Source organism: Acipenser ruthenus, chromosome 5, assembly GCF_902713425.1.
Source record: "Acipenser ruthenus chromosome 5, fAciRut3.2 maternal haplotype, whole genome shotgun sequence".
NCBI lineage: Eukaryota > Metazoa > Chordata > Actinopteri > Acipenseriformes > Acipenseridae > Acipenser > Acipenser ruthenus.
In genome coordinates, this window is record NC_081193.1 from 62528310 (window position 1) to 62546631 (window position 18322).

An 18322-nucleotide genomic window follows, 5' to 3' on the forward strand; every position below is an offset into this window, starting at 1 on the left:
ATTTCTGGGCTGCTCTGGTTTTTAGATAACATCACAAATTCTGTATTTTCGAATTCATCCCCGTTTTTGAGATATTCTGCTTAGCTGACAGCTGAGTTTCCAAGTCATGCCTGCACAGTTTACCATAAAGTGGATCGTGAATTCATTTAAGAGTAACCATTAGTGCATTAATCAAAGTTAATGTATTTTTTACTCACCACAGAAAACATTATTTTTTTTATGAAGAAACAGAAATAAAATGTAAATGTTAAAAAACGTATTATTACAATGAAGAAACTACATTGCACTGAAACAGATACATGAACATTAATTAAAGCAGTCGTTTTCCTTTATTGAAGGCTAATGGGGGTTCCCGAGTGGCGCATCCAGTAAAGGCGCTCCGCGCGGAGTGCAGGATGTGCCCTATAGCCTGGAGATCGCAGGTTCGAATCCAGGCTATGTCACAGCCGACCGTGACCGGGAGTTCCTGGGGGGCGGCGCACAATTGGCTGAGCGCTGCCCGGGTAGGGAGGGCTTAGGTCGGCAGGGGAATCCACGGCTCACCGCGCATCAGCGACCCCTGTAGCCGATAGGGCGCCTGTGGTTCTGCAGTGGAGCCGCCAGATCTGTGTTGTCCTCCTGCACTATAGGTCTGGTGGCATTGCTGTGGATCTGCAGTGCGAAAAATGGCGGCTTGGTAGGAGCACGTTTCGGAGGGCGCGTGTTCCAGCCTCCGTTTCCCGAGTCGGCGGGGGGGTTGCGAGGATACAGATAATAATTGGGCATGCTAAATTGGGGTGAAAACCAGGGTAAAATAATTGGCGACGACTAAAAAAAAAAAATAATAAAATAAAATAAATTAAAGGCTAATGCGCAACCAAAATTTCAAATCCCTATAACTCAGAAACAGATGAATATTTTTTCACCAAACCAGAAAAGGTACTTACTATTCTGGGCCAGTCCCCTTGTACCCTAAAATTGTTAAAAAAAAAAAAAAAAAAATATATATATATATATATATATATATATATATATATATATATATATATATATATATATATATATATATATATATATATATATATATATCTCAAACCCTTTAGGAGCTGGAGACTGACAAAAAAAAACCCAGCAAAAAACACAGATTTTTATTTTTGTTTTCACTATCTGGATCTCGGAATCCGCATATCCGAGCAGATCGAAATGACCCACATCAAGAGATCTAACCGGAACTACACATCCACATTTTTGTGCAAATCCATTGAATGGGTCAGAGTTATTAAAGGACAGAAATTGGTGTTTAACATTAAACTGCCTACTTCACCCTAACTATATTTTAGGGCAGTTAACTTCTGCGATTAACGTGTTATTTTTTGGCAGATTCATTTTTTAACATGCTCCTGTCTTGTCCCTCTTAGCATACCGTAATTAATTTCCTGCGCACCATTTTAGTGAATGACTGTATGTCGTCATCGTTTGAATATAAAATGAGTCACGGAACCACATTATGTAGTGTGGTATTGTGACTCGGTCACTGATGGTCTGATTCTAGAAAAGAATTCACCCAGACTCAGAAACTGTGGTTTAAGCACCTCAGTGTACTTTTATTAAACACAGATAAAAGGTTTGAACAAAACTCGCCCACAAAACCAAAATAAACAAAGAAAATGCTAACTCCTTCTTGGGAGCACTGATTATACAGTAGTGCTTTGTTTCCCTGACTATCGTCAGGACCGATAAGCTGTTTCTCTGACCAAACACCAAACTATGGGATCGGATTTCACCTAGATACACACAGTATACACAGGACAGATGTTTGACTCAGATTCACTGCAGTTACAACAGACCTTACTTGCAATTATGTTTGTTTTCTCGCTGTCCTTTCTCTTCTTACCAGTACCGCTCGGAAGCTGTCCTACACACCCTCTCCGAGCCGGACACACCGCGTCTTTATACACAGGTGGATTTAATTTGAAATTGAAACCACCAATTACCCAATAAACAATGAATGCCACATCAATTATTCAACTTGATCGCGTTTCAGGCGACATCTAGTGGTCAAAATGCACCAAGGCAGGAAATAATGCTCATTTTTTTTCTCAAACCTATGTACTTTCCTTGAATTACTGTACCACAGTAGCAAAGCACTCAAACTGAAGGACTTGTGAATGGGACGATGTGACAAAGAGCGAATGAATCTGAATCAACAATCTCCCTCTCGACCTGTGAGAGCACTGTACAGCAGGAATTGCGTGCCCCGTACTGAATGTTTCGGCAGTTTATTCCGGGGGAGGTCGGAAGCCGGCCATTCAGGAAAGTGATGGCGTCACGGTACCAGGAGTCCCCGACCTAGCACGGTAAGCAAAGTTTCAGTCATGAATTGGAGGAGACGTGATTGAACTAGCTATCGGAGGGGGCGGGCTGATGGCACTTAGGGAAGTGACTCCGTAATCGGTTCCTTTGTTGTGGTTGATGGGAGGAAACGAGGTCTGTTTGGAGCGAGAGTTAAGTGTTATTGTTTGTTTTTCAACCGTGTGTCTCTTGTCATTGCCAGAATAATTAAGCACGGATCTGGGAGCTGCAGCCTGCCAGCGATTCACCCGGACTTCACCGCACCTACACTTAACCAGCATCACTGTTTCCAGCATCGCACCTGCCCTAAGAGCACGCACTGTCCGGAGACGTGTCTGTGTTTGTGTTGGGCTTAGGTCGGCCAGGGTGTCCTGTAGCTCTGAGGTGGCTGCATGGTGAGTCTGCAGTGTGAAAAGAAGCGGTTGGCTGATGGCAAACGCTTTGGAGGACAGCATGTGCTCATCTTCGCTGCTCCTGAGTCAGCACGGGGGTGGTAGCGGTGAGCTGATACTAAATATAATTGGATTAAAACCAAGATTAACTGAGATTTTTTTTTTAAATCACAAGATTAATCATAATAATTTTTTTTTAATTGCTTGACAAATGTTGTGGCTAATATATATGCCACAACATAAGTGATTTCTATAATTTCTAACTGTTCTATTGAAAAATATATAACTTAAAAGTAGAGATTCAGCTTTATAATAAAACAACAAATTATTGCATAACATGCATGAAATGAAAAACATGCAAAAACAAATTTCATACTTTGACAAAAGTATTTGGGCACCCTTACATTAGTATTTTGTGTGCCCACCCTTTGCTTCCTTTACAGCTTGCAGTCTTTTTATGTATTTTTAAACCAGTTCCTGGCATCTTTCCAGTTCCTGTGTTTGTTTCTTGTTCCTGCCCAACTCGACTCCTCTCTGTATTTTTGGTTCCTATTTTATAGCAGTCTTGTCAATTGATGCAGAATGGCACACAGCTGTGGCAATTAGAGTCTGGATCCTGGGAAAGGTATGTGACTAATTGTGCAAGATCATTAATTAGTGAACAAAGCAAAGAATAAACAATATGCACAAATACTCAAAACAATACATTAATCAAAACAAGTCACATGGCAAAATACAAACAATATCTTAAATAATGAGAACAAGTTACACAAAAGAACACACACCTGCACACAATAACTATAAATTATATACCACCATACACTCTAAAGTAGTCACTTGTGACAGTATTATCTTGTTTCAATTGTTCATCAAAGTAACATTGTTTATATTTTAATCTTTAGCAAAGTGATACATTGTATTAAATGTTTTTTTTCTTCTGGTTGCATGTAGATATTTCTTGTATAAACAAATATTTTTTTACATGAATCTTAAAGTCTTTGAAACGTAATACTTATTCTGGAGATGTGATTGTTGTTGAAAAACAAACTTGGGTCCCCATTCAAGCAAAGGCTCTGTGATCACTTCATGGTGAGATGTTTTCGAATCCAAGAGAGAGCAAATTAATGCTTGTTTCGCTTTCAATATAGCAACCAAAGGGTGTTTACTAGTGATTCCATCACTTCCAGGTCAACATAGGAAGTTTATCCTTGACCGAAATCAGTCCTTTCATTGACTTCCAGAGTTTCAATGACAGTTCCTTGCACACAAGCAATGCATGTCATTAACATAATCAACTCCCCTTTCTCCAAAGCTATAATATAAAATAAAGCTTAATTTTGATATAACTTTAGTTATATTGATCATAGAAGGATACACATTTCATTCAATAACACCGTGTAACTTTTTTTTTTTTTTTGTTCCTGGGTAGTAAGTGTTATTTCCTAATTGCTTATGCCTCAAAAGTATAGAAAATGGCTCTTATTCCCCACAAACTTTGCTTTTGTGACCAGGACAGTGATATTTTGAAATTTACCTATTTTCCAGAACATTCCAGATAGATTCAGTGCTGAGTAAACTTGGAGTAACTTCTAGAACTTTCTAGAACTTTCCAGTAATATAAATAGTAGTATAAATACAGGGGCCTTAAGCCCACCAGTTCAGTTTAGTTCCAGCTGCCTAAGTGGATACATATCTGCATTTTTCTGAGATGGCATCAAGAGGCTGCAAGCATCCGGCAGACGCATTTTGTTATGTCTGCGGCCAATTTATCAAGACAAGAGCAAAAAAGTACTCTGTGGAAGCATCTGCTAAGATGTGTGAGGCCTACAAGGCATATTTCGGCATGCCTGTCGGGGATCAAGACAAACCCTGGGCACCTCATTTCACCTGCGAGCACTGCAAAAAAACTCTGGAAGGTAAGATGGAAAATTGTTGCTCGGAATTTTATGTTATAAAATTTGTTAAAATTTTTTAAATTGTAAAAGTTTTTAATTTTAAAATGTTTTACAATTTTCAATGTTATTGAAAAAATATATCATATATGAAAAATGTTGCGAGAATCTCTTACACATTAGTCATGGGTGAAATAAATGTATTTTTGTAGGATGGTACAGAGGGGAAAAGAGAGCCATGAAGTTTGCTATCCCAAGAATTTGGCGGGAACCCACTGACCACTCAAGCAACTGCTACTTCTGCATGGTGGACCCTTCCAAGCGGACCGAGTTCTCTGTGGGGAGGAACAACGTCAAGTGGGAGCCACTGGTGGACCCCCGGAAGGTGCTGATGCCACCACTGCACATCAAATTGGGCCTTATGAAACAATTTGTCAGAGCTCTAGATAAGGAGTCGGCAGCCTTCAAGTACCTTCAAGACTTCTTCCCTAAGCTGTCTGAGGCAAAGGTCAAAGCCGGTGTCTTCGTCGGACCACAGATAAAGAAGATCCTGGAGTGCAATGAATTCCCCAAGAAGCTCACTAGTAAGGAGAAAGCGGCTTGGGACAGCTTTGTTGCAGTGGTTCGGGGCTTCCTGGGCAATCACAAGGCCGAAAACTATGTGGAGCTGGTTGAGACTCTGGTGAAGAACTACGGCACAATGGGCTGTAGGATGTCCCTCAAAGTCCATATCCTTGATGCTCATCTTGATAAATTCAAGGACAACATGGGAGCGTACTCGGAGGAGCAAGGCGAGCACTTCCACCAGGATATACTGGACTTTGAACTCCGCTACCAAGGACAGTATAACGAGAACATGATGGGAGACTACATTTGGGGGCTGATTCGTGAAAGTGATTTACAATATAATCGTAAATCTCAAAAAACTACTCACTTCTAAATCTTTTGTAGTCATTTTTTTATTACTTTAGTATAAATACATGTTAATTTGGATTCATATGTTGTTTTTTTCTGACTTTATGTGAACGAAAAGACACAAATTCGCCTGTTTTCTCATTGGAAATAGGTAAATTTCAAAATATCACTGTCCTGGTCACAAAAGCAAAGTTTGTGGGGAATAAGAGCCATTTTCTATACTTTTGAGGCATAAGCAATTAGGAAATAATACTTACTACCCAGGAACAAAAATTGTGTTACATAGTGTAATTAAAGTAAACATTTAAGAATTATTTTAACTTTAGACTTCAATAAAACACAATGAACATTTCATTGTTATGGGGAAAACATACTTAAACAATACTTAAACTTGTGTCCGAGGGGGCTCCCTAGTGGCACGTCCAGTAAAGACGCTCCACGTGGAGTGCAGGATGTGCCCTATAGCCTGGACGTCACCAGTTCGAGTCCAAGCTATTCCACTGCCAACCGTGGATGGGAGCTCCCAGGGGGCGGCGCACAATTGGCCGAGCGCCACCCGGTGGGGGGGAGGGCTTAGGTCAGCCAGGGTTTCCTCGGCTCACCATACAGCAGCGACCCCTGTGGTCTGGCCAGGCACCTGCAGGCTTGCCTGTAAGCTGCCCAGAGCTGCGTTGTCCTCCGATGCTGTAGCTCTGAGGTGGCTGCATGGTGGGCCTGCAGTATGAAAAAGAAGCGGTCGGCTGGCAGCACACGCTTTGGAGGGCAGTGTGTGTTTATCTTTGCCGTGCGGGGGTGGGCTGAGAATGTTTTGGTGGGAAGGTTGGGTTGAGGAAAAGACAACTTGATTAACATCACAGCATCTCAAGTCTCAGATTTAAGAATGAAAATGTAATTTTACCAAGTACATTCAATTTTAACTACAAGTTTTCCCCACAGCCACGTTGTTCAACATGCCTTTACTTTTGATCAGACTTACAAGTAAACACATTCTCTATCAGACGGTTCTGGACCCTGCGTCCTTTCCTTGCTTGCGGTTCCGCAATAGGTTCTTGTGGCTCGGCAGGTGCTGGTACTTGGAGTGTCTCATCCAAATGCCCCAACACATAGCCAGATTGTAGAGCATACCACACAACACAACAATTTTACAGACCTTTTCAGGTGCATACATGAGGGCACCCCCACTATGATCCAGGTAGAGAAACCGACACTTAAGTATGCCAAAAGTTCTCTCAATGACACGTTGCTACATGGGCATGGTTGTAGCTTCGGTTTCTGCATTGTTCAATGGTGTCATCACCCAGGGTCGCAGGCCATAGCCACTATCTCCTAACATGGAAAGGTGTGTCCTAGTATGTTATAATTATGTCCATCGCTAAAAACGTATATTAAATCATGCATATACATTTTGCAGTATAAATTATCTATATACATTTTTTATTTTGTCTTATAAAAACAATTTTGAATGTTTTATTGTATTGTAAAACTGTTTCCTTAAGGTACACTTTGATTTAAATGGAAATAAATACTGAAATAAAGAATTCATTTTAGTAAACAAATTTTACTCATAATTAATACAAAATCTCACAAGCTTTCCGTCAAGGACATTAAACAGACTTTGTAATAGATAAGACGCCATCCAACGTTACTGACTTTACTCTTTCAGTTTTGCCAGGTTTTTTAATCCCGTCAGGTTGTTGAGCTAGAACATTGTCCTCTATAGTGAAACGGCTCATTTAGTTTTGGCTTGCTTACATTTATATGCCTGGGGTTCTATGGAAGAGTGTCACGCTGTGGCTTTTTTTTTGTTATGCTTTTTCAGCTGAGACTGTCTGAAGCCTACAAATCTAGCAGAACTATCAAAAGTGTAAATGAACAAGTACACAACAGAACAGTCCTGCATGAAGTTCAAACCCTTTTAAAACAATGACATTTCTGTGAAGGAATCGCGACCCTGGTTATAATCACTATACCATAATTGTTTCACATAGCATTGGTATCATGGAGATAAATCTCACTCTGCTGGAATATATAGGAATTATGGCCAGAGCCAGGAAATCTGGCACATACATTTGTAATGATGTGATGTGCATCACAGATAATTTGCACATTAATGGAATGATAATGTTTTCAATTGCTATATACAGTATGTGCTCATCATTTCTGTGGGGGATCAAGGTCACGTGTGTGCCATCAATGGCTCCTATTACAATGGGGAAACCAGCCACTTGATAAAACACTAGTTTTGTATTTTGCAGAGAGGCAGTATCCATAGGAAATGATATGTATTGGCCCATCCTTTTCAGCATGACATAGAGAAATTTACCTAGCATTCTGGAGAAGTGACCCTGGGTGTGACTATCCAGCGTCTTCTCCATCTTAACCTTTGGAGAAGAAGGGCTTCTTTCCTCTCCTCAACAAGAGCCAAGCGTCGTTGCATCAGGCAGTGTACCACAGCAGCCATCCTGAGGCCGATGGTAGGTCTCAGAAGGTGTGTTCTTTTATACAGCTCTTAATTACTAGCTTCTACAATGGTTTGTTTTTGGGGGTCAGCAATTGCAAGGCAAAAGGTGTGTAAAGGAGTTAAGGTCCAAACAGGTAGTGATGTACACAAAATGTCCTGTTTTATCTGCACACAAAATGGTGGATCTTCAGGCCCAAACAAAAGGAATAAATAAATAACACACAGTCCAATAATCCACAAAGTGCACGGAAAAGTGCTCTGTGGGGGTGGCTTTTGTGGTCCTGTGCTGTGCAGAAGTAGTGGTGCTCCTGGGTGTTTATGCTGGCTTCGTGGTGGCAGCTCCTAGTTCCTACTCGTCTGTAAAGCAAAAAAAAAACAACCACAGTGCTCCGGCGCATTAGTTTCAGCATAAGGGGCCATATTTACGTAGCTGCGTTCCCTTTGTACTGCCTCCCCATGATCAGCCCGGGGCCACGGTCAATCCAATCCATGGGAAGGCATACCACCAACCTTACATAGCACCCATCCTGGTCAGGAGGTAGAGTTACAGCTCAGATTCATTCCCTCTCGTTCACACAGCCACAAATCACTTTGCACGTATCCTTACATCAGCCCCTGATGCCTCTTTTCCACTGTACAACCGAGCAGCGCCAGGGCCATATCAAGCCCTCACGGTGCAGTTAAGGAGAGCCTGGGTTGTTTTTCCACTGCAGAGCCAAGCCGTGCTACTGACGTCACAAGCAACAAAAGACCGTTGTTATTAATTATTGTTATTAACTAACTCAGTTTGCCAAAAGATGCTCAAACAAATGGTGTTTAAAAGTTGATAGACCAACGGTACAGCTGTATCTTGTATCGCTATATTTTGTAAATATACTTAGGAATTTATTTATAATCCACAAATTTGACTGATTATATCGACCATAAGGTTCAATTAGCTCTGTTGAAGGGGAAAAAAGAAGGTTTTAAAAATATGATTTGCCAAAAATCCTGTTTAAGGATAGTTGTTGATTTTTCTAGAGTTGTTTTTTGTTTTGGTGCTTAAATAACAAAAGAAACTGCACGTGCACAATGAGAGCTGTAGTTGTATGTATGGTACAGCTGTATTTTGTTTTACTATATTTTTGTAAATAAGTTTAGAATTGTTGTATATTCTGCATGCTTTTCTTTAAATTAATATAATAAAAGTCAAGGATGAGAAATTTGGCAGAATTTTGTGTGTGAGTTAACACTATAACTACCGGAGTGGTCTTTTTGACCTGGAGGTTTTTAAATACATTTTTCTCTACTGATTTAGCAGCTAGGTGCCTGTGCTTTTTTGACTTTCATACATCTCAAAGCATCAGTAGACCCAGATTTGCAGAAATGTATGGAGATATAATACGTTATACCTAGAACTATCAGAGCTGTCATTTTGACTGTCATAGTAAAAATGGTGCGTTTGGCTTAGTGTGCGTGATCGAGCTGCTGAACTTGAAAGCTTTGTGTTTATTTTCAATAGCTACAACAGGATACTTTTTCAGACAAGTGATTTATTTATCAACAACTGTAAAAATCTTATTGGCTGATGAAAACGAATAGACCATCACAACGTAGGACTGCACAGCAAGTCTTGCAGTACTTTCAGGAGTTACCATAAGATGAATCTGGACATGAAAATGCGCCAGACCAGGAGACAGTGATGAAACTTGCTGTGATCACAATGAGGTTACTGATAGTGACAGTGAAAGTGAAAATGAAGTTGCAACAATTTTGGGACAGAGACAAACACATCCACAGCTGCATATTCAAGTTAGATTTCTGTTACCACCCGGGAGGCAGCATTTACCTACCTTAGATAGAGGACAATCGACTGGCTGTGTGACGGTACAAATAGGGGATGGAGCGACGTGATCTGTTCCTTCGTTTATGGTTAAGGAAATGACCCTGAAGGACCTGTGTTGATATATCATATGTGAGTGTTATGTTTGTTTTGTATCGTCTCTAATTGTTGCTTGTTATTATTAGCAGACATCTAACAGGTTCCGGAACTGTCGCCAGAGGCCAACACGAACCTGGACATCACTACACTTGTGTCACGATAATTATTATATTAGCACCACGAGCACTGCAGCACGCACCAAGGACTGGTGACCGTGTTTGTATACTGTGTGTGTTTATTATTTGGGACTGCAAACCCTTTATTTAGAACAGTGCAATACACATTGCTGTGTATTGCCTGGGATTATTATTTACGGTCACCAGACCAGGATTAAAAAAAAACCTCCTTGCACTTTGGATTCTTGTTGTCGGCCTTTCATTGACCACCGCATCACTCCTGCACCTGCACACTGCAAGACACTTTGCCACAACAGTATCATTATATATTATTTATATTTATATTATACTGATGCTAAAATGACAGAAGGAGCATAAACAAAATATAGCAGAATCTATATAAATTAAAATATTGTTCCATTCCCAATGAACAGGCAGACAAGACTTCAAAGTAAAATAAAACAAAGAACTCTTTATTAAAGTGTAAATAAGTACAACATTTAAAAAAGCAGGCTTCTGTGCCTTTAAATCAGATCATTCTTGCACTTCCTACGCCTTACAGAGATATGGTGCTCTTCCAATAACAACAGCTAACAGCTCTTCTCAAAGACTGACTGGATAACTGAACTCAGCAACAGCCTTCCTGCAACTGAACGCAACGCTCATTGAGCAGGCTTCTTATATAGCCTCAGCAGAGTGGGTGGGGAATTTCCAGAATCAGGTCACATGCACTATCATGTGCCTTAGATTGTCTATTACATAATATTCTGGCCATTTCCAATATTAACATATAGACACAATGTTAAGTCTACTACATAAGCGTTCCAGAAAGATATATTACCAGAAAATGTAATACAATACAGGTGCCAGTAATGGCAAAACACAAGTGATACACAATATTTCTAGATATTTCCAATACAGATAAACTCAAAAACACCCAACTCACTATAATATCAATGACACTGTATCTAGTCCCCTGTGAAACACGTGGCACATTTTTCTAAATTCTGCAGCAAGGGTCCATGATTTCTACAACAGAAATTCTTGAATTCTGCGGTAGCCTTAAAACCAGTTAAAACCATCCTGGTTCTTTGTTATTTTTTTTATAGGGCTAAAACAAATAGCAGAATGAAACCACAAAACATTTATTGAAACTTTAATAACTTCTATTAATTCCAAAAACAAAATTGTGAGGCCACTGTCAGCAGGTAGAAAAGTAAAATAAATGATCAAATAAATACTGGTGTTTTGCAGTTTTAAACCTTTACTGCTATGAGGAAAAAATACTTTTAAAGTGAGCAACTGCAATGAGAAACTATAAAATTGACCTGAAATAAAAATAAATTAAAACATTTTCTCAGGACTGTGTCAGGTGTTTAAAGTCCCGCCTTCCCATTGAAGTAGATGAAACAGGGCTCTGAGAGTTTCTTCAGAAACGACATGCACGGTCTGCAAGACAGTTTACCCCCGTTCTCATACAAGTGTCTTGGGTATTCCCCAGCACGACCAGCGGCTGTTTAATTTCATAAGTGGCTTTTGCCTCCAGGCACATGCTCTTAAGAAATGTATTCATGTTAGCTGAGGATTTTAATAGCCACAGCACGTCAGTGTGTAAAATGAGTGGTTTGCTTTTCCTAAGAGCGGGTTGAGAAAGATAAACAAAGCATAGGTATTCAAAAATCTCACTGCGCCACCTAGTGGAATGTTTAAAAAACTTAAATTTGTTCTTATGAATACTAGTTAGGCTTGTTGCCATGGAAAATCAATAATTCTGCAAGCCAGGATGCATTCCGCAAAATCTCACCGTGATCTGTGATCGCTTTTAGTGCTGTAGTGCTCATGGTGCAAATACAATTAAACAAGACTCAAGTGCAATTTAGTCCGGGTTTCGTGCTGGCCTGTAGCGACAGCTCCGGATTGTGTTAGCCATCTAATAACAAATAAGTATTTTTGGACACGACAAAACAAACAAAACACTCAAACTAACCAGCATTAACCATAACAAAGGAACAGATCACCTTGCTTCCGTCAATCACGCCCCCTGGTTAACAATTGCAAATGCTCCTCCAATCCGCGGCTGCCACATCGTTTCCCTTCCGGATCAATGATTTAGTGTACCGTAGCTGCGCCCCCTTTCTAGATGGCCGACTTCCGTCTAACCCTGGGGATGATTTGTCAGGCCATCCAGTCCAGGGCACTCTGTTCTCTTTACCTCACAGGTCAGGAGGGAGATTTACCACCAAGAATCATTCTGTCTCTGTCACAAGCAGAGATGGAGTCTCGAGACCCGGTCTCGGTCTCAAGGCCAATCTTGAGGCCACATTTTAAGGCCTTGGTCTTGGTCTCGGGCCATCTGGTCTTGGTCTGGGTCTCGGTCTCGGCACGTCAGGTCTTGGTCTTGATAGCAGGCAGCACGCAGATTGGTCTCATTCATAAACATTCTCAAGATTGTTTTATTTCCTCTTTTATCATATATCCTTTTTTATCCTTCAAAATTCACTCATTTTATACATTGACAGCTATTAAATACAAAATAATGTAGCCATTATACTCTAGAGCAGCATTCAAATTACTAAATTTAACCCATTAGACTTTGTGATGCTACAGCATCTCTCAGCCTCTCCCATGAAGCAAACTTTCCTCCTGCCACCAAATAAATGGCCTGTAATATATTAGTTACCTTAACAAAATTGTGTCAGTAACACAAATGCCTACAAATATGATTATCTGTACATATCTGTCAAGTCTTCCGTTTTGATCAGGACCCTCCTGTTTTCAAGACCAATCTCCCGCCTGGGACCCATTTAATCTAGGACTTTCCTGGCTTGTATATTAGGCTATAAATACATTATTTTTCTCTTATTTATTTAAAACATATAACAACCAAAAATGCCATTCCATCATGGTTATGTTGTATAATTTTGGAATTATGTATGTTTTTGTCTAGCCAAAAAAGAAAATATGTCTGTGCACCTGCATTTTGTGCTTTGCTACGTTTTTTGCTAACTATACAGCACTTTGAGATGCTTTGCATTTAGGTGCCATATAAAGTAAAAGTTATTTATTATTATTATTATTATTATTATTATTATTATTATTATTATTATTATTATCGCCCCCCACCCCCCACTGTAATAATGTATGAAGTTACAAGTATATTTTAAAAGTCTCGATAACAATTTATTTCAACAGGCTACAGCGTAAGAATACACCAACATAAAAAACAATTACAATAGGCTATTTATTACAAATGAGGACTGCATCACATATTCATATTCTACTTCTAAAAAGCACACCACAAATACCAGGCATTTAATCAATTAAAAATGAAAAAGGTGTGTGGGGGGGGGGGGGGGGGGGGTATAATTATTATTATTTGTTTATTTAGCAGGCACCTTTATCCAAGGCGACTTACAGAGACTAGGGTGTGTGAACTATGCATCAGCTGCAGAGTCACTTACAAATATGTCTCACCCGAAAGACGGAGCACAAGGAGGTTAAGTGACTTGCTCAGGGGTAGGCTACTTTGCATATGATCTTATTTCCATGTGATTTTTTAACGTGTGTGTGTGTGTGTGTGTGTGTGTGTGTATATATATATATACAGTGCCTTGCGAAAGTATTCGGCCCCCTTGAACTTTGCGACCTTTTGCCACATTTCAGGCTTCAAACATAAAGATATGAAACTGTAATTTTTTGTGAAGAATCAACAACAAGTGGGACACAATCATGAAGTGGAACGAAATTTATTGGATATTTAAAACTTTTTTAACAAATAAAAAACTGAAAAATTGGGCGTGCAAAATTATTCAGCCCCTTTACTTTCAGTGCAGCAAACTCTCTCCAGAAGTTCAGTGAGGATCTCTGAATGATCCAATGTTGACTTAAATGACTAATGATGATAAATAGAATCCACCTGTGTGTAATCAAGTCTCCATATAAATGCACCTGCACTGTGATAGTCTCAGAGGTCCGTTTAAAGCGCAGAGAGCATCATGAAGAACAAGGAACACACCAGGCAGGTCCGAGATACTGTTGTGGAGAAGTTTAAAGCCGGATTTGGATACAAAAAGATTTCCCAAGCTTTAAACATCCCAAGGAGCACTGTGCAAGCGATAATATTGAAATGGAAGGAGTATCAGACCACTGCAAATCTACCAAGACCTGGCCGTCCCTCTAAACTTTCAGCTCATACAAGGAGAAGACTGATCAGAGATGCAGCCAAGAGGCCCATGATCACTCTGGATGAACTGCAGAGATCTACAGCTGAGGTGGGAGATCTGTCCATAGGACAACAATCAGTCGTATACTGCACAAATCTGGCCTTTATGGAAGAGTGGCAAGAAGAAAGCCATTTCTTAAAGATATCCATAAAAAGTGTCGTTTACAGTTTGCCACAAGCCACCTGGGAGACACACCAAACATGTGGAAGAAGGTGCTCTGGTCAGATGAAACCAAAATCGAACTTTTTGGCAACAATGCAAAACGTTATGTTTGGCGTAAAAGCAACACAGCTCATCACCCTGAACACACCATCCCCACTGTCAAACATGGTGGTGGCAGCATCATGGTTTGGGCCTGCTTTTCTTCAGCAGGGACAGGGAAGATGGTTAAAATTGATGGGAAGATGGATGGAGCCAAATACAGGACCATTCTGGAAGAAAACCTGATGGAGTCTGCAAAAGACCTGAGACTGGGACGGAGATTTGTCTTCCAACAAGACAATGATCCAAAACATAAAGCAAAATCTACAATGGAATGGTTCACAAATAAACATATCCAGGTGTTAGAATGGCCAAGTCAAAGTCCAGACCTGAATCCAATCGAGAATCTGTGGAAAGAACTGAAAACTGCTGTTCACAAATGCTCTCCATCCAACCTCACTGAGCTCGAGCTGTTTTGCAAGGAGGAATGGGCAAAAATTTCAGTCTCTCGATGTGCAAAACTTATAGAGACATACCCCAAGCGACTTACAGCTGTAATCGCAGCAAAAGGTGGCGCTACAAAGTATTAACTTAAGGGGGCTGAATAATTTTGCACGCCCAATTTTTCAGTTTTTTATTTGTTAAAAAAGTTTGAAATATCCAATAAATTTCGTTCCACTTCATGATTGTGTCCCACTTGTTGTTGATTCTTCACAAAAAATTACAGTTTCATATCTTTATGTTTGAAGCCTGAAATGTGGCAAAAGGTCGCAAAGCTCAAGGGGGCCGAATACTTTCGCAAGGCACTGTATACATATATATATATATATATATATATATATATATATATATATATACATACATACAATTGCAATATATGTGTGTGTGTGCGTGCTTTTTTTTCCATATGCATATGTTTTAGCACATATTTTTTGGGGGATGGAAACATAGCTACTGACAGTTTCCATAACAAATTCAGACCTCGCAAGTTTCTCTTCTCAAAGAGCTGAAATGGCATCGAAGCAGTCGTCGTCATTCAGTTTGCCTTCATCAATTCTAAAATTGATGAACAGAATAATAAATGGATGGCAAAGTGCAAGCATTGTAACACAAAGGTGACAGAAGTGCGGGAACTTCTTTTACTAGGTAAGCCTAATGTTTTACATGTGTATAGCTGTTATATCTAGCAAAACCGTCTTCAGCCAGGGGGGCCTGATCATAACACCACATTGAGTGAAACTGTCGCCGCAGCTTCTCTCATTTCTGGTGTTTCTGAGATGCAACAAACACTGGTGATTGTATCACAAGTGTCCAGCTCAGTTTGGAAGGATCTTAGCGTCTCTCGGCTTCCACATGTCCCAGCAATATACTTAATCTCTTCCAAGTCAGTACAGGGGTTACAGCACTGAGCTAGGTTGAATAATTGGCAATTTCTTAATTAGAGTATAAACGGTTGTAAAATAATTGCAGATTCAAGTTTTAAGTTCAAAATTCTCTTAAGATGTTTCCAATTATATGTAAATATTTAATATAAATGTTTTTACACACCTTTTCAGGGTATGTAGTGTGTAAGTGAATTGATTGTAACTGGAAAAAGTTAATAGAACACATTTTTTAGTTGTTGCATTTTTTGTGTTTATTTGGTTTATCAAAAGAAAAATAGCTTTCAAAAAATACATAGTTGTTATTATCGTTGTTGTTCTAGCAAAAAGTTTGGTCTCGGTCTCGGTACGTTTGGTCGGTCTTGGTCTTGGTCTTGGTCTCGGTACGTTTGGTCTCGGTCTCGGTACGTTTGGTCTCGGTCTCGGTACGTTTGGTCTCGATCTCGGTACGTTTGGTCTCGGTCTTGGTCTCGGTCTCGGTTCGTTTGGTCTCGGTCTTGGTCTTGGTCTCGGTACGTCTGGTCTTGGTCTTGGTCTCGGTACGTCTGGCCTTGGTCTTGGTCTCGGTACGTTTGGTCTCGGTCTTGGTCTTGGTCTCGGTACGTTTGGTCTTGACTACATCACTGGTCACAAGTGGCATGATGGTAGCTCCCATAGTAGAAAAGTGATTATCTTGAAACCATGTTATTTTGTTTTTAAACTAAAACCTGTTGAAAAAAAAATTAAAACCTTGCCGTCTGTCATAGACACTCATTATTTTTCTGCCTAATGGCAAGACATTAGCCTGCCTAAAATATGACAGGGTTTAGAGGGAAAATAAATGTGTTTTGGTATTTTGATGCGGTAGCTAGAGGCTTGTTAATATATATTTCACAATTTGAAGCCCCAAAATATATGTATTCCCTTATAGATATTTTGAAAATTACCACTATCAGCATATTATTCAGAAAACTATTAACAGACCACAAAATCACAAGCAATGACAAAAATTATCACACAGTCGTCCTGGTCTCATAACACAATGACACTGATATGTTAACATAGACCTTTTCACATTCCCATAATGCCTTAGGCATTGCAGGGTTCTGACGTGCAATAGCTACACAATAATTATTAATAATTTAGAGGTTGGTAATCAATCTCATGTGTAAATTATTGTTTTGTTCCCTGATGTGTACCAATTAAATTAACTATCTTGGGAGAGACAAGTGTGTGGATCACCAGTTTTAAACCATACCCTAGTGTCATTTAAAAAATACAAGATCCTCATAACGTTTGTTGTTAAATTCATATTTGTTATTACAACAAAAGTTGTTATTTTTTTAACTCTTGGAACCATTTTTTATTCTGATTCCATGTTTCATGATAGCTTTTTGGTCTCTACATAGTAGTTGACATGTCTCAAACCATTGCAGCTGTCTTACTATAAGGAACAGCTATGCTGCCTGCTTTTCCACATAGCCAGAATACATTTGCTGGGAAGACAGGTGTATTTTTATTTTACTCAACTCAGTCAGCTACTATTTCCCATTAGTACAAAACCACTGTTGCATTGCTATTCTAATAGCGTTTCTGCATTCAAATTAAAGTACAATTCTGTTCATGCTTGCAAAGCAATATAACAAAGATTGTGGATTTTTATGAAGCAAAAGCATGTCTATTAACATGGATGATTGTATCCCTATAGCTACAGCAGGTCAACAAGGTCTTTTTTAGACTCAGCATAAGGATAAACTATGAAAGGCTGCATTGTTACACAGCTTGTTAAATATAAAAAGCATTTCATAGGAAAAACTGCTTCAGGAGCTAACTGTAAAGCACTACCTAATGTAAACCAAGTAAGTCTTGGGCTGTCAGGCCTGACTGTCGTCATGTACTAAAAGGACAAAGAAACATGTACATGTAATAGTACACACAGTATGAGCTTACGTTGGCTTCAGAGGGGTTTTGGATTTGTTCCGGAAGTTACACAACAAGCAATAACATAAAACTTCATTCAAAATCCTGTCATACATCGGTCCCCAGCACAGTCTCCATATGCATCAGCGTGAAATATATTCCATGGCATGCAAAAGAGGAATTATACATTAGCCAGTGCTTTTCAGTGTAACATTTGGAAAACAGACTTGACAGGCCTTGGAATTATTTTGCATTGGTTGAGTTCCTTTTCATCTGTATTCCTTCGATTGAAATTCCTTTAAAACCAGAATATGACATGTTGCTGAATTCAGGGTGGTTAACCCCAATGCCCTTACATCAATCGTCTCTTTTAAAATTACATCTGTGCTCTGCAAACAATTTCCGACTGTGGTTCAGATCATAGAACTGTGTAAAAGTAAACAACAGAGTCATGTGTGTCAACTTCTTACTAAGGAACATTATTATCCATACGCTCACACTTAATTACATAAAGGCTATCAATTTGTGAATACTAAAAACGCACATAAATATACTTTATAAAACTAATAACATTATGAGATCCAATACT

The 18322-nt window shown here is 39.5% G+C and overlaps 1 protein-coding gene across 1 annotated transcript; it reads left to right on the forward strand.

The window, feature by feature from the left end:
* The first annotated feature begins 4268 nt into the window (after positions 1-4268).
* LOC131737225 (uncharacterized) lies at positions 4269-7457 on the forward strand. Its single transcript, XM_059024787.1, has 3 exons — positions 4269-4639; positions 4828-5234; positions 7350-7457. Exons 1-3 carry the CDS (start codon positions 4432-4434, stop codon positions 7455-7457), a joined length of 723 nt encoding a protein of 240 aa, XP_058880770.1. The 5' UTR covers positions 4269-4431.
* Positions 7458-18322: the final 10865 nt, after the last annotated feature.

What these genes read in the sequence shown, in the direction of transcription:
- LOC131737225 (XM_059024787.1), top strand. Translation starts at nt 4,432, where the DNA reads ATGGCATCAAGAGGCTGCAAGCATCCGGCAGACGCATTTTGTTATGTC. An exon ending in CTGCAAAAAAACTCTGGAAG is followed by an intron (nt 4,640 to 4,827) that starts GTAAGATGGAAA and finishes GTATTTTTGTAG; the next exon opens with GATGGTACAGAGGGGAAAAG. An exon ending in CTTGGGACAGCTTTGTTGCA is followed by an intron (nt 5,235 to 7,349) that starts GTGGTTCGGGGC and finishes ATGCTTTTTCAG; the next exon opens with CTGAGACTGTCTGAAGCCTA.